The 20575-nt window shown below is 39.8% G+C and overlaps 1 protein-coding gene across 1 annotated transcript in view; it reads right to left on the reverse strand.

The window, feature by feature from the left end:
• Positions 1-538: 538 nt before the first annotated feature.
• Positions 539-20575, reverse strand: part of efna2a (ephrin-A2a) — a 63270-nt gene continuing 43233 nt past the window's right edge. The window contains exons 2-4 of the mRNA XM_026306451.1: positions 7139-7431; positions 2513-2578; positions 539-951 (exon numbers count right to left, since the gene is read on the reverse strand). Of these exons, the coding sequence (XP_026162236.1) occupies positions 827-951; positions 2513-2578; positions 7139-7431 (484 nt within the window). The 3' untranslated portion in view covers positions 539-826. The remainder of the gene's footprint in view (positions 952-2512; positions 2579-7138; positions 7432-20575) is intronic.

Raw genomic sequence — 20575 nt, forward strand, 5'->3', positions numbered from 1 at the left:
GCTATGGTTATACTTGTCATTATGATATGATATCTGAGCTTCTCATAAAACAAAAAAACAAAAAACAGATTTTTATATCAAATTGCTGTGAAGCTGCACTGGGTCTGAAAATATCAACACATATAATATTACATTTCCCATATGACCACAATTATTTAAATCTGTGCCTGCATTGTTTTCCATTTGGTTTTCTGCACAGGTCGCAGCATCTCTCTGTATCTCTCTCCATCTCTGAACATTTACTCTTATTCTCATTGCAGCTGGAATTCATCCAGATAGTATAGAATTCCAATTACAATGCAAGCTTTGCCGTTCCCAATTCTTGGTTTGAGCACTGGACCGCAATGTGAGCAAAATCCAATTGTTGTGCATCCAGGCCTATCACTTAATGCATCCTGCTATGATTGGATGATAAGAATTGCATTAGAATGACAAGTTTAATCATAGCCATGTCTACCTATACCCCATCAGTGGTCAAGAGTCAATAGTCAAATCAAAAGGACCCCCTGATATGAGTGCAGAGAGATTTCCCTTGTGTTTTTCAGCTTAGAGGTGCTGTTCCACTCAGAATTTAGGGATCAGAGTTGAAGGGCAGCTTCCCAGACAGCTCAAGACCCAACTCTGTTAGTCAGGCCTAGAAAAGGTGTCCGTGACTGGGCCATGAAGGGGGGCTGGCAGTGGGGGTGGTTGGTGGTCATGTAGAGGTGGAGGTGGGAGAGGGCAGGATGGAGACAGAGGGCTTCCCTGAGGGGTGGTGGATTTAGAGGGACAGCCAGCCCAGCCCAGCGAACCCTGGGTGGGAGCTCCAAGAAGGCGGGGAGAGGGGTCACAGCCAGGAGACGACTCCCAGGAGCAGAGAGGCCAGAGCAGCTAACAGTGCCTTGGACCCTGGCCTCCAGCTTGGACCTCCATCAGTCAGGAAGGGTTCTGGAGAATCATATCCTGACCCATCTGAAACAGAAAAAAGAGAGAACAGAAAAACGACAAAACATCTGAACTGAGAAGGACACATAGACAGATACAATGACAAGACAATTTAAAATAAAGTGTAAGAACAATGATTTAGAGGCAAAGCGTAGACATGTGGAACTACTGGGGAGGGGACTGTGAAAAATGAGTGATAAACCACAAAAGTCTCACCCTTCAAGAGCCAAGGAAAGGCAGAGAGATGGCAGGAAGGGATGAGGAGAGGAAAGAGAGTGGAGGAGACGACAACAGCAACTGAGCTCTGCAGGGGGTTTAACCAACCTAATTACAGTTTAATCACAGAGACTCAAAATCTGGAGCAGCTGACACACACACACACACACACACACACACACACACACACACACACACACACACACACACACACACACACTGCACACAACTGCTCACATCTCACTCTAGTGACAATATTTTACAGATGAGATGGAAGTTGCAATGTCAGACAGATTACTTTAACAGCACAAAAAAGCTGAATCTCAGCTGCAGCAATGACAGAATAATAGTGTGTATGTTGTTTCAGTAATTATGGAGGAGGCGAGAATTTCCTTTCCCCTTAGCAAAAGATGGAAGAATCTGAGCCTGGAAAGCTGTGAAAGCTGGCTCTCATTCTTTTACAAAGATCTTCAAAGATGTGTCATTATCTGGGGAGACGTGTTACTACCCAGGTTTGATTCTTTAGTTCTTTAGTTTGGCTAAAAACTCATGAGGTAGAATCCTCCTTTGAAAAGATGTACAGGTAGATTTTCCAGATAATGCAACTGTAGTGTAATGCCTGCTGCAATCTGATCCCCATGTCTACCAAATTTCTGTTGAGTTATTTTTAAAAGGCACTATTATAGGCCTGCATGGCACGCTTGTGTCAGCACTGTGCTCTGTCTGCTCCAATCCATGGAGGAGATATTTGCAAAAAACCATTAGGTTCCACACTGTTTGGAAAAAAGATTCCGGGCTATGTGGCAAGAAAGTCATACTTCATTTTTTACCACAAGGCTGATACATACAGAATTTTATTAAAAAATATGAAGTGTCTATTATTATATTAGACTTCTTCAGGATGTGATGGGTTTATTATTAGATTCCTTCCTTGTTTCTTAAGAGCAAATCTAGCTAGTAGAGTGATGTTGGGACTAACATTTTTCAGAGAGCACTTACAGCCTGCTCTGTTCTCTTTCTACAAGGACAGAAGGTCCCCCTCACATTCAGTGTGATGTGATGTGACGTGATGTGAAGTGCGTATGCCACTTTGTGCCTGTGTGAATGCACGTACTTCTCTGTGTGCATGTGTTTGTGCCTGTGCATGTTTGTATGTGCGAATGTGTCAGAAACTGTGTGTCTCTGTGTGTGTTTTCAGTGTGTAAAGGTGTTAGAGCGTTGCCTGACTGGTCTGTGAATCAGAGCAGAGTGTTGCCAGGGCATTCTATCAGACCTTTATTCGCCCGTAATTTTACTTTGATAGCCAATCTGGCCCTTTGTGTGTATGTGTTTTTGTGTGTGAATACGTGTGTGTAGTTAGAGCGTGACTTACCTGGAGGTCTGACATACACCTTCAGCTTTAGACAAGCCCGCCCCACATGGTTTGGATGAGGAGATGCTGTAAGGAGAATAAAAGAGGAGATTAGTTGAGAGATGAAGTGACTTTTGTTGGTGATAACACTTAGAAAACAAATGAGGACATTTATCTTGTTATTTTACTGAGGTGTATTTATGTTTATCATCAGGCGGTTGGCTGGCTTAGGAGTTGCTCTGACCAATATTTAGCTCTTCAAAAAGACAAGACCTCAGTATTTAAATATACTAATGATATTTTACTATTAAGTCTAAGCTGCATACATCTTGACAAATGCATAGAATCACTTACAGTATATAAAAATAAAAAAAATGAAAACTTCTTGAAAATCAAATTTGCAGTGTCATATTAAATCTTTTCTATACTTTTTTTGTATTTTATCTTGAATTTAAATTAATTGATTTTTTAAATGTATTCATTTATTATTGCTGATATTATTATTTTATCTATCCTATTAATAATTTTAATTTATTCTTTTAAAATTCACTTTGTTTTTATGGTGGTTCCCTTATTATGTCTTCTTTCTTGCAATATGTAAAGCACTATTGATTTGATTTTGTATACAAAAATGTGTTATACAAATTAACTTGCACTGAAAGGGAAATGTGCCTATAGGGGCCCTGCTGATGTAAATACACACTTGAGCAACAGTTAATATTTAAAAACTTTTCAAGATGAAATTGTATATTTCTGACTTCTTCTCCCTTCAGTTCTGCAATTTAGTTACATCTATTTTCAAACAAATTTACAATTATTTAAAATATTACTAACCAGCTGAGACAATGTAAACCTGAGTCTTTCATTCCCCCTGGGGTTTTGGGGTGCTCGGGCAGCTGCCCACTTATCCCAGTCAATAATGCAGCACTCGATGCCTAGAGGAGTCACTAGCAATACTAGGGAAGACACAAACCTCAGCATAATCCAGCCCAACTCCCTGTCCCCATTTATGGGCTGGCAGGGAGACACACTGGACAATACATAATGAGGTAATAACACAGACACAGTGGAATTAATTATCCTTTGCTAGAAATTTGCAAGTCTGTGATGGCTTTTGCGCTGAGTTATTTTTCCATGGTGCAGACATTTGTTTTTCTCCTCTGGGTAATGTAAAGTAAGTAAGACCTACCTACAAAATCTAATCAAGTTGATAGAACTATGTCAGAAATGGTCAAACAAGGGCGGAAAGCAAGGAAGTTATTTTCTGTGTAAGTTACACAATAATTCGTTATAATTGGATGTTAATGGAGTCATTAATGCAGCCTATTACTTTGGTGATGAGACATATTGCTTCAGGCAGTTGGAGAGTTCCTTATATTAAGTAATTTTAAGTTGTCTTACACCCATGCTCCCAAGCTTGTGAACTCCTGTAAATATACAAACCACTTCAGGCAATGTAAACAAGTCTGTGAGGAATCAGCCGGGATCCAGTCACATTCACATCTGTACCTCAGGGAATTAACCGACTGTCAAGTCAACCTGACTTGCATGTCTTTGGAATGGGGAAGGAAATCCATGCAAATGCCCACAGGCACAGGTCCTTCTTGCCATGAGGTGACAGTGCTAACCATTGAGCCACCATGCTGACCTGACTGAATGCCAAAAAAAATTTGAGAAAAATGTGAAAAAGTTACTGTGATTCAAACTTCAAAGTGGAGTAAATGAAATTGAATCTGGGTTTTTAGTCCCACCTCACTCCGATGTGAAATAGAACTGGAGACCTTAAAGGAGATGAGGAGGAGAGAGGTGACCGGCTCTGACCGCCTGCAGATGTTCGTACACACATACAGATGTGTACAAGAATGCACACATACATTGATGGCTGTAGAAGTGTGCGTGGAGACCTATTGGCCTTATCCCTTGAGGAAGTCTGCATAGTCAGAGCCCACAGTGACCCCAGAGAGTACCATCATCAAGATCCACAGTACACAGGAAATAAATCTGACCCTTCCTCTGCCCTCTCCTCCCTCTCCTTCTGCCCACAGCTCCCTCCTCTATCCTTTTCTCTGCCCTTCACCTTCTCCCTTTATGCCTTCCCTATAGCCAGCTTACATTGCCTCAAATTTCTCCATGCCATCCACCTATCCCCCTTACAGTGCCTAAAGAAAGTGTACTGTGGTCCCCTATAAAGCACTGCTGGTCTGTTATCGAGTTTTATCTCCTGTTGTATGTCTTTGTTTTGGCTTCCCTACTGTTTTACTGAAAAATGGCAACAATAGGGGAGAAGGTGATAGAAGTAGATAGATATATACCGCAAGCTCTTCCCCCCTTTTATTTTCTTTGTGTCCTGCAAGTATTTTCTCTTTTGTCATTTTCAGTGTTTTAAAAGTCTTATCTCCACTTCCAGCATCTCTGTTTCCTAGCACATCCACAATCCAACGTCTCCTGAAAACCCATTGAAAATCACTCAACCTCATCAGATGGCAGCTGGGAGAAGTAAAGGGTGGTGCAGACCTGTCAACATGTCAACCACATGACAAATACACACACCAACGTGTACACATGGGCACACATTCACACAGGTTTGGCCACAAATCACCATCAAAGATTGATGGTTTACGCTGTGGACTCTCTGCAGAGAGGAGACACACACACACACACACACACACACACACATACACATACACACACACACAATAGCACGCAGTCATCAAAAGGGCTCGGTGGTTAAAAATTTTAAACATGCTGTCGACGTTCCACACCAGCACTGATCTGTGTGTGTGTGTGAGTGTGTTTCTTTGTGCATGTGAGCGACAGGGAAAGGCAAAAATGTGTGTGTAGTTGTCTGTCAAGATGATGGACATGGCTTTTCACGGACTCACAATCACTTGACAACTGACCTCACAACCAGCCCTACCCCCAAAGTACATACACATGTGTTGACCCACACACTCCAATCCTGTGGAATACACACTACCCTCAGGGGTCCCAGAAGCACAATACTAAAGTCAGCAACTATACAGCTCTGGAGGGGCCCTGTCCAGCCTTACATGAGGCTGAAAACAAAAGCGTGCGTTTGTGTCGACTGGGAAAAGTGCAGTATCACATCGGGTGGCTGTTATCTGCCTCTTTAGCTCACTGACGCTTGCCTGCTGTGTCTTTGTGACAGGGTATACAAGACTGAGGAAAAAAGATTTGAAAACTCTACACTGATGCAAATTTTTTAAAGTGAATTTATCAACAAATTGAGTTGCTTCAATCTCATTATCTTTCCAAGTAATTTTCAAGCACATTAGTTTTTTATTTTCAGCAGTTACATTCATGAGTCATGTTTCAAGGGCAAAAGAAAGCTGTTGCACTTACATACTGACATGAAAAAAGTGGTGGAAAACCCTCATTTTGTGTCATGGTAAGAAAATATATTCTATTAAAAAGGTTAAGGCACTCTGAAGATGTTGAAAGACCTGTGCCAAGCTGCATAGTGCCAATATACCAGTGACAGGCAAGGTTTGGTATGAAAGTAAAGTGACTAATGGGCTAATGTGATAACTTTGATCACTATAAAATAAAATACAGTCAGTAATTACAGCTTTAGGAGAGTAATGAGTAATTACAACAGGATTGATCTTTCAAAGCAATTTCCCCAACACTATTGACAACTGTGTACTTTTTATATTGCTGAGTTTGCGCACTTCAACTTGTCATTACATTGGCAGGCCAAAACTCTCACTCACCACAAAAACAGCAGAATAGGTCATTGGTTCAAATGGTTAAAACATCCCATACATGCATTTTCCTCATGAGTGACTTTTTGTGAAATATTGTCCTGTCTTAAAAAGAATATATTTTTTTCAAATATTTCTCTGACTGGCCTGTGAATTCTAACAGTCAGACTTCGTGTCATAAACCAGCATACTCCTGCAGAAAAAGTGTCACTTTTCTGTGCGTTGATAGAAAGTTTGGATATGGCCAGCAAAGATTTTGAAAGTCAATTTAACATGCTTTTCTGTGATTACCGGCTGATCTTGAACTAAACCGTCCGGATGTGGTAAATCTATCCAACCCATTTGGCACACCACGTAGCTGAAAACGATGTTTAAGAGTAATTTGAAGCTACTATTTGTCCCATGTCTGGCAGTGGAATGATAGCTTTTTAACTGTGTTCAGAAAAACAATCTCAGAGGGGCAAGGCCTATCTGTGATACTAATACATCACTTGTTGAAGTGAGGAAAAACATCAATACAGCTAATATAAAAATGATTACAAACTACGCCTGGTGACATCTTTACCACTTTGCTGAGCATACCACTTATGATCTCGACAGAAGCAGAGAGAAACATCAAGAAATAAATAGAGTGAGAGAGAGAGTAGGGGAGCAAGTGAGAAATGTGAGGTGTATTTATGCACGCCTATGTCTGTGGGAGCGACACACTGCGCTGTGTTTGAGAACTCTCTCAATCAACTTCTGTTGATTGCATATTTACATAATGTTTATAAATGCATATTGAGAAAGAGTGAGGATGACACACAAACACAGACACATGCATGCTTGTATGCACACAACAAAACAAACAAACATCCTTAATCAGCACCCACAATCTTCCACCACACATGCAGAAACACATACAGCTTAGCTGATAACCTACAGATGTAGTAGTATTCGTGTCCGGGCCTGAACTCAAAACCCAGGGAGAAAGGAGTGAAGAGCTGGAACTTCTCTGAGAAGCGCAGGGGCCCATCAGGACCGGTGGGACGGTTGCACTCCCAGCGTTTGAAGCCACGCATCCTGTGCTGACATGAAGTGTAGCCCTCATGGTTAACCATGAAGAGGATGTAGCGCTCCATACGGCCGTGGGCTGGAGGACCCTCGTAGTAAGGACAGTAGATGTCCAGATAGTCATTGATGTTCACTGCCACCCTGTACTCTCCATGCCAAAACCTGCAAGACAGTGGAAACAATGAATTAAAATTTCTTCATGAATATAAACAATCAAAAACAGGCTCAGGGCTATGAATAGAATCAGTGAGCAGAGGTGATGGGCTATGGGAACAAATTACTGGGGTAAAATGAAAACTGATAAATTCATACAAAACTATTTTGCCACCTATATTGCTTTTCTGTGTGATTGTGCAACATAAAGGAAACTGTGGTGTGTCTCCATTTAGTGTAGTCCTGCTGTGTAGTTTAATTATATGGAATTGCATGTTTGCCATTAGGATATCCTTGTGTTAGCACATCTCCACAGTCAGCCACAAAACAGCAACCCATAAAGACTCAATGTGTTGCTCAAGGACACGTCAACAAACGCTCTGATGGCGGTTTAAAGACCCACCATCAAAAAACAGGCAGGAAAATCGATAATATTCCCTCTGGTTACAGCTAAAGTTTGCATAGAAACTAATTTTATTTTAATAACGCTTGACAAGCTAGGCTTCATGGAAAAAATATTACCGTGTTTGGAACACAGTCTTTCTTTCCAGTCAGAGACTGAATGAGCCTTCTCATATGACACTCGAGAGATCTTAGATCTTAGAGAGCACACATTAAGCAGTGTATAGAGATGGCTGTGGTGAATGCTCACTTAGTTCAACCCTTAGTTTAAGCTGAGGCTGGCATTATGAACAGAGGGAGCAGAAGAAATAGTATACACGCACATTATGTGTGGCAATTCTCCATACTATGTTCCTCCTCCTGGTAGTGCTCAAAGAAATAAATGCTGGTAATACGTAACAATGCATAGGATGGTAGAGGATTTTAGTTCAGTTGGCACCCTCTTCTAGTCTGTGATAACACATTAAAACACATGGTTGCATTTTGATACAGAGCTGTTTATGTTTTGTTACAGTGTTGTTTACAGGCAACTTCTGTTTACAGTCTTGAAGTCACTGTAATGAAAATCTCTTTAAAAGCAGAAGGCTAGTGATATTCTATATTATTGTTACTGTGAACCAAACAATTCAAAGACAAAAATCAACTTTGTGTTTCACTACCTCTCAATACTTTTTGACTTCCCTACGCTTTCTGTAACACCCAGTCCAAATCCCACTGGTGTTGTCTTAAAGATGGTGTCGAACTCATACAGTACACCTTAGCAAATATCGTTCCAAAAACAATATTTTTTCAGTCATTCATTTACCAATATGAACTGCTGTTTTAAATTTATAGTCTCTGTTATTAAAAGTAATTGAATCTAAAATGAATCAATAAAAATTTTCCATCTGGCAGTAAATCAATACTAAATAATATAGGATTTATTTAACCACAAGTGCGAAAATACATAATAACTTTGTTACATGTATGATTTTGCTTTTTTATCAGCCCTCTTCTGTAGGAAAATGCTTCAGTATTTCGTATTAAAAAATATTTGATATATCAGATATTTTATTTACTAGCACTCCATAAATAATATGTTCCAAGGCTGTGACTAGAAAATCTTTTTGTTTCTCCATTCTTGACACCCCCTAGTAATTTATATCTCAAGTTTCACTATAAGATATTCTTTAGTAAACCATCCAACAAGCTAAAGGATGTGATAAGAGTGTGATAAGTCTGTGTCTGCAGCACTGAACATTAACAGCAATGCTCACCATGGCTACAATCAATTCAATTTCAAGTGTGCCTTCGTCAAATACATTTAAAATTCAGCTGCTGCACATGATCAAATCTTGTTTCTCGAAGCTCAGTAAATTTGAGACGCAGGAAAATGTCTTCAATCAAATGAGCATAAACAAAGCCAGTTGTCGGGCGATCTTGTCATCTCAGATGGCACGCACACACGCAAATTGAGCTTTTTAAACAAATTCATCATTTTCCCTCTCTCCTTGGCAGTAATTGATTGCCTGGAATGAAGACATTTTGGTCTAAGCACTTTTGGTTAGTGGGATATTTAGCTTTGGGACAAATTATCCCTATAACAGCAGTCCTCTCTCCCTCCCAGAGGGCAAATCAGGAAGTGAGTTAGATGTGAAATGAGCGCCTTCATGGTTCGGTGCGCTATCAGAGTGAGTTTTGCAGGTTCTAAAGGGATCCTTGAACAGATCATTTAGAGGCATTGATCCACTGGGGAGCTCCTCTCGGCTCTCTCTGCTTGCAATCAACTCTGATTAACAACTAAAGGGGAAAGGCAGAGAGAGGAACAGAGGGAGAGATGCAAGAAATGAGAATAAAAGGACTAAAAGTAAAGAACAGAGGAAGTGAGAGTGAAAAAAGGTAGTGTAAGAATGAATATACATGCAGAATGAGGACAAAAGAAAGAGAGAGGCAGAGGGAGGATGGCACAGGATAATGAGATTGCATGAAATTAGAGCAAAAAAAAGTCAAAAGGGAAAGACAATGAGGAAAGAAAGAGCAGAAGAGCAGGAGCAGGCCTGCTGGAGGGAGAACAGATGGAAGAGGAGTTTTTCAGTCTTTCATTTCAGTTTTCCATCTGAGACAACTGTGCTTTGCCTATTGATTGTGCACTAATATATTTATGGATGACTACCATCTGAGCATTAGTACTTTTGTGTATATAATGTGTTTGTGTACCTAGATGTAAGATGTAAGTGTGTGTGTGGTTGGGTGAATGGTAGCTGATAGTGGTGGTGATAAAGTGGGTCTTGATGAGTGAGGATGTTCAATACGAGAAAAGGCTAATGTGCCAGGATACATTAGGTTGAATTAAGCTACTCAGTACCCTGCCCTGCCCCGTGACACTGTCTGCATTCCTAATACACCCAAGCCGGAGGAAATTGTGTGTGCAGGTGTGTACCACTCCACTCCAAGCAAGTACATACCGGGGTGTAGTTGTGTATGGATGAGTGTGTGTGTCCCTGCATTGTCTCCTATTAGGCTGTGTGCCTTTTGAAATAAAACACACACACTCCACTGGCCAAAAAGACATGGGAATGCACTCACTCTGATGGCACGTCTCTTACTTACAGAACTTGTGTGTGTGTGTGTGTGTGTGTGTTAGTGGTGCAGGAACTATTGTGCATATGCAGTGTGTCTCCTAAATTACAACTAATTTGCAACAGCAGATACGTAAAAGAAACTTAACTGCAACTGGATATAATTTTCTATTAAGGAAATTAGATTTTAATTCACACAATTGGCAAGTTGCAAATACATTGATGTAAATTATTTGCATGATATTTCATATATTTCTCAGAAATAAATATCTAATAATATGTGGATTTGCATATTTGGACTAATGCCGGATTCTGACTGATTTGTTAAGGTGAAGGAAAGACTGGTCTGTCTAAATACAGTTAACAGTGACACAATGTGTTGATTTACATTTAAATAACCTTAACCAAAGACAGGATTGTGGAGGCAAACTTGTTTTGTGTTTTATATGCCTGCCAACCACCTCAACCACATCCTGGTGACTACATGTCATTACTAGCTGGAGCAGAAAACCCCTGCTTATGTGTACTCTATGTTATGAATAATTTCCTTGCTCAGCTTGCTTAGCTTAAGATGCAGCATTTATCATCTTATTTTCAGGCCTAAAAACATGTCTGAGATTCCTACTCCACCTACTCCAACACAGTCAATGTGGAATTAATAAGTGCCAGTGTTCATGAGTAGTTATGCCTGTGTTATTACTTTTGTTACTTTGTTAAAGTCCCTGCTGGTATGTTGACACTTTCACGGTGGCAGACATCATCATATGACATACAGACTGCACCAGTTTTTATTCTGATTGTCTTAGTTTATGACAAACAGGGCTCTCTCTAAAACGTATCCCCTCAACAGATGCTGTAATACAGCAATATAAAATTCTACACAATGGGGCTTTAAGGTAGCTTACAGCAAAGTACAGTGGCAAATTACAAGGTTCCACTAATCCTTTAACTCAGTCTTTGTATACTCCTCTCACTGGGACAACAAACAGTGTATATGCTGTATTCCTTATGTACTGGGTGATAAAACCTGATTACTATTCATTTCCAGTGAGATAGTAAGATAGAATTATTTCTGGTATACTGACAGTCAATATAATTGCCACACTTGAAACTTCTAAAAAACTAATAATATAATTATAGGTTCAGGAGGGATGGAAAGATAGATCTTCAAAGTGTTATCACACTCAGTAGTGTCTTCATGAAAAAGACTGTTAAAAATGCCTGTAAAACATCTTGCTGTTGACGTGCATGCTGTTCAGTGCATGGTCTTTTCAGTGTTTTGTTCCGCTGCTTGAAGCCATTTCTTTTAATATTGTCTGTGCATAAACCTGTGCAACACGATATGATGGTTTTACTTCGATCCTAATCCCCTGATGTCTCACAGATTCTTCTCACTCTCTCAGCGCGATTGAATTGTCTGGTGAGGTTAGCAGGATGGAGCTGACGGACTCAGCTTTTGGCTGCTAGCTCTCATCAGGATGTTAAAGGCTCATTTTGAGACTTGGACCACAGTCAGTGAAGAAGAGTCTGTGTAAAAGGGTTTTATGGATTGGTGAGTATATATTAGGATGAGGCTTTTAAGAGTTGAATGAAAAATTGAAAAGCACAAAAAGAATCAACATATAATTTAGAGTGTTAAGTAATAAATGTGTGTGAATTTGTGTGCAGTGGACACTTAGTATTCTGGCAACGGAGTCATCAACATCATCTCTCAGCATGGCTGTGATCAAAGCCTCTGGTTGGAGAAGCCTTGGATGTTTACCATACCTGCCTGCGTCCTAAACAGCAGGCTGGATCAACCAACAAACATCAAAGGATGCTACACACTCTCCACCATTCTCTCTCTTTCTCTGACTCTCACTGTCATCCCTCTCTCCATCCATAACTTTCCCCTTTCCTCCAGCTTCATTTGATCTCTCCCTGTCACTCTTGCTAATGCAGCATTCACACTGTGGATGGAAAAACACTACTATGGGTGTGTGATGTCAGTCAGTGAAAATGCTTTCAAGTCGCTGCTGAGATTTTGGTTAAAAAGATGGTTCAGCGGAATAGAAGAGGCTGTCTCTCCACCCTTAGACTGTATTACTTAAACTTAAAGTTTCTCCATTTTCACCAGGCAAACCACCGTGTAAACAAATAAGCAGGTTACACAGTATTTACTCACAAAAGCTTCACCTACTGTAATATCATTGTAAACAAAGTATGATTGAAAATATATAAGACCGCACTTTTTTTTTTTCTTTAGAAGACTTTTTTAGGGTAAAAAATGCTGAATCAAATCATAATTTCTGTTTGAGGAAAATTTCACACAGAATATTTAACTAAGATTTTAGGGTAAAGGAAAAAGAAGACAAGCATTTGGATAATCAAATAAAAGTTCTCATTCTGCAGAGTCAAAAAAAATCTGCTGCCTGTTCAACACAGCACTCCATGTTCTTTGGAAGAGGAGTCAGGAAGAACAGGTGGACGAATCAGATGTGGATCGATTTTCAATTTTAAACATCTGATTCATCTTCACTTCTCCAGTAGACGGCAAAAGTTCAGCATTTTTTGCCAACTTCCATTTACACGAACAAAGGGTGATACTTTCAGCCAGCACCCAGTTTATCATCATTCTCTTATTGACAGTAATGAACATCCAGTTTGTTCTGTAGCGCAGTCTATCATAAAACAATTGCAACATTATTTGTTGCCTAAACATGGCCAATTCCACGCACTGTGAAAATGTGGAATCTTTTGAATGTAAGATTTCATATTCATCACCTAAAATGTGCACAATTCCACCTCATTTGGCTTTTTGGCAGGAAGAAACTGCAGGCTATTTCACAAAGTGTGTGTCTATAAGTTACATTACTGTCTCAGTCTGCTGAGCTGCAGCTTCAGTCCCTCTCACTCTCTCTCCAATTAACTCCACATTACTCTCCATTTCAACCTCTCCATCTACATCTGCTCTTGTCTTCATTCTGTCTTTTTTTCCTTTCTTTTACTCAATCTTCATCTCTATTCATCTGAACTCCGTGTTCTTGCTCTCCATCACTATTTCTTCTCTCACTTTCTCTTTAGAAGCACAGCAGCAGCTTCTGACATTGTTACTGTCTCCTCTTTTCAGTCATCATGACTCTCATTCCCCCCTGTCTTCTATTTCTTGTTCTCTTCTCTGCCTTAACTTTCTCCCACCCGTTAGTGTATTTTTATTCCCCCACCCTGCATCCTTCCGCTTCCTGCTCATTCTTTTTGAAATGTTTAAACTGAATCCCTGACACACACACACACACACACTTCTCTTGCTAAGTCTCTTTAGCTGCTTTTCTCTCAGCATGAGGTGTTCCTTTCTCATGCTGTCTTCTCTGCCTGCCATTCCCACTGCATTGCTGCTGATGCTTATGTATGTGGGGCAAAACTAATATACTGCCTCCCTCTACACAAACACACCTACACATTTCTGTACATAAACATACTGCACATGTACATGTACACTGAGCCATATTCAAATATAAGACATTCTGACAGAAAATTGAGAACACAGATGCACATGTTTAATTAATTTGTAAGTTAGCTTTTGATCCTCCCTTTTACATCAACACATGCAGATGCGAACAACAAGAAGCAGACACAACATGTGTTATACTGTACTGTATGCAGCATCCATGAACATAAACCTCACAAAAAGGAAAAACCCACAAGTACACACTCACATTCCCAAGCTCAAGTTGCTGTTTTGACAAGTCCCACATCTGTCACTCTGAATAACGTCACCCATAGATCATCATGGTGACATTCTGCACATCTGAAAGGTTATTATGTATTTCTTCAAGACGGAGGAACATGGTCCCCCTCCAGATTTAGCATCGCCTGTGTCAGTCCCTGGCAATATCACGCACATTTGCACACAACATGCTCACCATTATGCATACAGACACATATAGCCTGACACCAATGGACTGAATTAACATAACAAACCTTGTCAAAAAAAACCTAAAAAAGCAAATAAACAAACAAACAAAAAAAAAACTCTCCACCCCTGGATGGATAATCACACCTTGGTAGTGCTGTAAAATATAAATACAAAAGTTGAGAGAGAATAGACCTAAAGTCAGGCAGATAGACTTACTAAGCCACTGATGGATGGACAAGCAAGACAAGTTAGTCAGACAGGCAAGATGAGAGCTCAGGCACATGCAGTGCATCTGACAAGCTGACAGACAGAGTGCATGATATGCCTATATCAGTCGCCCTGTTTTCTGAGGGGGATTCACCATGATGCAGCACTGGCTTTGGCACTGTCGACAGCACAAACAGCAGTGGGGCTTATTGGTATCGACAAGGTTGGCCCAAAGCAGAGTGAGAAGGAGTTGATGGCTGGTGTCCAAGTACACCAATAGGAATCTCTCCATACAAAAAAGGGTGTGGTGGTGTGAGGGGTGAGGGGGGGTGTCAGTGTCCTGCAGAAATGTCACATATTCAAAGAGTCAATGTTTAAAGAAAGGAGAACCACCTGATTTATTTTTCATTTCACCATTACATATGAACCCTCCAGATTTCATGATGCAGTTTTAATGTTTGTTTTTTTTCACAGATTGAGGTGCTTTTTGCTGTCAATCAACACACCCAACAGTATTTTATGAAGGCTAGATTATTTCATTTCATTCTTTTCATGCTTTCACAAAATGTCCAGCCGACATCAGGCCAGAAACTGTCTTCTACAAGAAGAGCCCAAAACCCAATACTTTTAACAGTTTCGTGGTCCTGGCCCAGCACAAACAGGATTATTCTTTTCTGTTTTAGCTCAAACTTTGTGAAAAAATCTACTTTATTATTTATTACTCCAGTAGCGTTATGTTGTTTGCTAAGGCTTCTAACCAGTCAGCGAAGGAAGAATTCAGGTGCAGGGGCTGACAACTGTAAATCAATATGTGAACACGAAGGCTTCAGGCTAGTATTAGCTCCTGGCAGATGTTGCTACAGCTGACTCACAGGCTAGCAAGCTCCCTACTCCTGCATTAGCTGAGAGTGTACATGATGAGGATGCAGGCGATGGGCTGGCTGGAGCATAATGGATCAGAGAGAGAGGAAGAAGAGAGGAGTGGGGTGTTTTTGTTGTTGTTTTTTTTTTAAAATCAACTCTCTTGCTAAAGCTAGCTTGATTTCCACAACTTGTATACTGTAGCTTTAACTGACTACCAGAATAACTGACTGCACATGACCAAACCCACTGAGTGTCAAACTGACTGAATGACTGACTTATTAACTGTCTGCATCATCCTCTGGCTTAAGGATCTTCATCTGATATATAGATGGGTTGATCCAGATTGACGAGGTGAACTAATCCATGTAGTTTGGGTCAAAGCGTTTGAGCCTCCGTGGGTTGGAAGTCACAGAGGGCAGAGGGAGTGAACAGGGGAAAGCTGGTGTATAGATTGCTTTGCAGCATCTCTAATGAGTAATTAAACACTTGAATGGAGTCCAATTAAGATACACACTGTGTTTGCAGGCACGCACACACAACCACACACACATTACCACGTGGAAATGCACAAGTAAACATCAGGATGTAAACAAAATCAAAGACACACATAGGGAAGCATGGAAGCTCATACTAATAGTCACAGTCCAACGGGTAAATCAGGACTAGAAACACACACACACACACACACACACACACACACACACACACACACACACACACAGAATTCTTGCCATGCTATGTGGAGCCACATGTGCTAAATAGTGTTCGAGGATCTGAAGAGAGTGAAGGTCAATGCATCTGCATCTTCCCCTTCTCTCTTTCTTTGTCTCGTTCTCTTGTTCTTTGCTGTCTGTGTTTGTCTCTTCATCTCCTTCTCCATTTCCTTCCATCTTTGTTTTTTCTCCCTCCGTCCCATGGCTCTTTGTGTCAATCTTTCTTTCTGTCACTCAATTTCGATTCAATCTTAGTGCCAATTCCCAACTGCAAAAGATAACCCCTGTCCAAAAGAAGAAAAAAAAAGGAAACTGAAATTGTCCTCTACTGACAAATTAATTTGTGTTCAAAGATTTAAAATGACATATTTATGTTAACCTGCGAATTATAATGAGCTTAGGCCCAGGTATGCCTGAAAACAGTTCTTACAAAGGATCATCTAAATGCAAAACTGTTTCTAGCTGCTCTTAATGTTGACATTTGAAGGTATAGAGACAAAAGAAAGGGCGAGATGCAAAAGCAGCTATCAAACAGAGACAAAGGAGCATACTTTTGGATAGTCTCTTCCTGAGTGCATTCACAGTGTTGCATTCTGTTGTAACAGAAAAGTGACAAAAGTAGTTGTGTGAAAAATAAATAAAGACAGCAGTAGATAAAGTTTGAAACTCTGACTACTGTTTCACATTTGTTCACCTGAACAATGCTGGGTGAAGTGGGGGTGCTCATCAGATTGTCAGTTTTTGTAAAGTGAAAGGAGTTTTCAACACAGTTTTGGACTTGTTTTTTTTAGAAAGTAACAAAACTAAAGGAGAAAGCCCCTAATTCAAAAAAAGGTTGAGTAGATATGAGTTTCAGAGCTGTTTGATGATCTGACTACTGTATAGATGCCTCTGTTGAACAGCAAAACCTCTTAAGGAGAAAGCTAGGTGGGTGTTGAGATCAACAGTGCATTTGACTTCCAGCCATCTACTACCAACAGTCAGTGTTGGTTTCTCTTCACCTCTCTCAACCAAGCATGTTAAATGTAGTTGTCTTAACTCCTGTGCATATACAGGTAGTTTCTAAACTATGGCCACAATCATTTCTTTATCGTTATTTTAATTGCTGACAACCTCTGTCTCTGAGAAGACAGGTTAAAAAGAGGCTTACTGGTATACAAATGTTTTTGTGACAGTTATTACATTTGTGGTAGCTTGATTTCAGCTACATCTATCAATCAGTTACACTGAAGGAGAAGAAATATAGGGCAAACATTGTCTTTGGTCGCATTCATCATTTGGGAAAATGTCTTCTAATTTGCTACATATCAAATATCAGGAAGTGTCTTGCTTCATAATTTTGACTACAAATCAAAAAGAAATGCTGCTGTCTCTCTGTCTTTCTGTATTTCTGTCTCCGACTCATCACATCTGGGAGTAATCCCACTGTGCCCAAACCCGCTTTTCTCATCTTCTTCCCTGCCACTGATCTCCCAAAATTCCACCCCCACCCTTCCTCTCTTCTTTCTCTCCTTCAAAATTCTCGCCTCTGCAAATGTTACATCTCCAACTACACTCTTACAAAAAAAAAGATTCTTTAGACATGTACCCCATCTTAGTGAGATAATGAACACTTCTGCAGATACTTTTTGTCAAATCATGCTCAAATAATTTGCATAGGCTCTTTACAGAATCGTCAAAAGTCTTAAAAAATTGAAATACCAGGGCTGTATAACCACATTTTAAAGCATTAGCTTCTTATTCACTGTTCTTGTTATTTGAAAGTCCAACTGAAGTTGAAATGCATGTTGTTCTTCTAATGCAGCCCACAGATCGGTTCTGCAAACATAACTGTTGGCCTCTTTTGTGTAAAAAGAAAAAGGGGAGAATGTATCATTTATACTGTGTGTTGGCTTCATTGCAGTGCCTTCTTTCTGTGCAACTAGGAGTGCCCCTGGTTTGCTTCTCTGCATGTGGCCAATAAAGACACTGCATTTCACTCTATTTGCATAAAAAAATAATGCCACTATTTTTGTCATAAACTAAAACAGTCACATTATCAGCCCAAACAGCAGCCGCAGAAGACAACAGGAGCCGTGACTTTAACTGTAACCCCATAATATTTCCACAACATGTTGTGTCTTGGACCTCAGCTTATTAAACAAGCAACCACATAAACATCCACTGAAAAGTGCCATTGCTAACACCATATTGCATGCTGGATAGCTACCAGATGTTGGTTATAACCTACCAGACAGCTTAAAGAATGTACCTGCATAAAATGATTTTAGCAAAATAGTGCAGTCCTTATGCTGCTAACAAAGCACTGTCTGTCCTAGTCTGGTAAGTTTGTTTATATTCAGTGGGTTTACATGCACTTAAAGGTTCCCTGTGGAGTATTTGTGTATTAATGGCACCAGAGGGTAATTTTATCTGTTGTTTGGATTGTGCACAAGGATGCACAAGCATGATACAAATAAACAAGATGGTAAGCAAACTTTGATGTAATTTAAAATATTATAGAAACTATGACCTTAAGCAGGAAGAAAATGTAAAATATTTGTTAGATCTCAATATGCATATTGGTGCAAAACATTAAATTTTAAACACAATTTTTGTTTGTTTCTGAGCTGGGCTGAAGATGCCTTACAGGTAGGGGATTAGAGAAACTTGAATTCCACAGGTAAATTTCCCTGGAGATGGAGCTAATTTCTTGGTCTGAATGCCTTTTTAAATATATGCAGTTATATGTATATGACTGAAATCATTACATGCAGCATTGCAATCTCATATTTGAAATAATTCCATTTAAAGTACTAAAACACTAAAAGTGAAACTAAAAGTTGAGAAGTCAGTTCCTACATTTGTAAGGGAGAACTGACCTGCTGCATCTTTACAGATTTACAGTACAGTAAATACATTATTACAGTGCTTGTAAAAACATTCTACATTTTCCTATGTAACCTGATTTCTTAGAGTAACCTGGATTTTAAAGTATAATGAAATCTACTGCTCGTCTCTCCTTCTTCTTATCGGCTTCCCTGTCAACCAACCACAACCCACTTACCCAACCCTTTTTTCTTTCCCTCTCCCCCTAGTGATCACCTTCTTCCATGGTGCTATTCTCCCCAAATTTCCCTCTCTACCCTTTCATTCTCTCTCTTTTTCTCCTCGCTTCCATCTGGTGTCTCTCTATGAACGTTAATCAGAGTGCTCAAGCACCATGACCAAAACAACTCCACAGAGACTCGCTTCTTCTCTCTCTGAGTCTCCCTTCCTCAGTATGGCTCATTTTTTTCTCAAATAGTCACAGATAGCCCCCACCCACTACACACACACACACACACACACACACACACACTAAAAATCCATAAACATTAGTCAGTCTTGGTTATGATTTCAACCTGGCCTGAAGCTACTTTGGTTGTGATGGTAGAAGTCTTTCATCCATCTCAAAACTTACTGTTGTGTGCAGAGAGCTGATTTTCACAGAGCACGCTCAAACTATGGGGGGACAAATTGTGCAAAAATGTCCTGGGGTAATGTTTTTTCATACAGTTGTCTCGGGTCCATCCATCACTACAGTCAATGCAAATCACTAGCTGAGCTATGAATTTGCGTTATCAAATGGGCCCTCAATCTTCTTTGGTAGCAGCAGGCTCTGCCATGATGCAGGCTGCAGCTGAATATGCCATTAACATTCACAGTTGGGATCACATCTGGATTCTGTGAATCCCTGGGCATACTGCAAACATAGATGTGTTCTTTTAGCATTCAGCTTGTTGTTGAGTACATTCCTGTTTTGGATGATGTGGCTAAGACCAATAAACTATTGCATTATGTTTGGGAAAAGCAATGCAAAATTCTACATAGTGTAACAATGAAAGGAACAGGATATGTTTAAAAATGAATGCTTATTTCTACTGTTTTCAGGTTGATCACTACTTATATTTGATTCTATAGAAAAGGTTCCATCATTTTTGTTTTTCATTCTACAGATCTAGAAATATAGGTGATCAGCTTGGAAGTGTATCACTGACAAACCTGTATCCATGCTTTTGCTTTTCCTCACATTCTTGGTTCAATTCACGCACTTACTATGTACTATTTGTAAAGGAGTTGCAAGCGTAAACTCATTCATTTATTAGAATTCAAATGAAGTAAGAGAAAAACAAACCACAGGTAATTGAAATGACGAGATAAAAGAGAGGACTAAGAACCATTATTTTAATTAGAACTGAAAAATATCCAGTACTAAGACCAGGAAATACAAGCCAATCAAATAGTACAAACCAACCCAGCTCAGTTTTATGGGGCATGAAACTGCAGTAGTGTGACTTTTCCATTTGCAGGATTTCAGACTTTTTTTTTTTTTTGACATGCCACCCACAATTATTTCTGTTGAAAACTTCTGCCAGATGATGGCAGTGAGAAGGATGGAACAATTACTTTGCACACTATACACAATGTCACAAACAGAGTTGGAAAGTTTGTACCATCCATATAAATTCTGCTTACTCAGTGATTTGTTTAGC

The sequence above is a fragment of the Mastacembelus armatus genome, chromosome 22, assembly GCF_900324485.2.
Source record: "Mastacembelus armatus chromosome 22, fMasArm1.2, whole genome shotgun sequence".
Taxonomy (NCBI): Eukaryota; Metazoa; Chordata; class Actinopteri; order Synbranchiformes; family Mastacembelidae; genus Mastacembelus; species Mastacembelus armatus.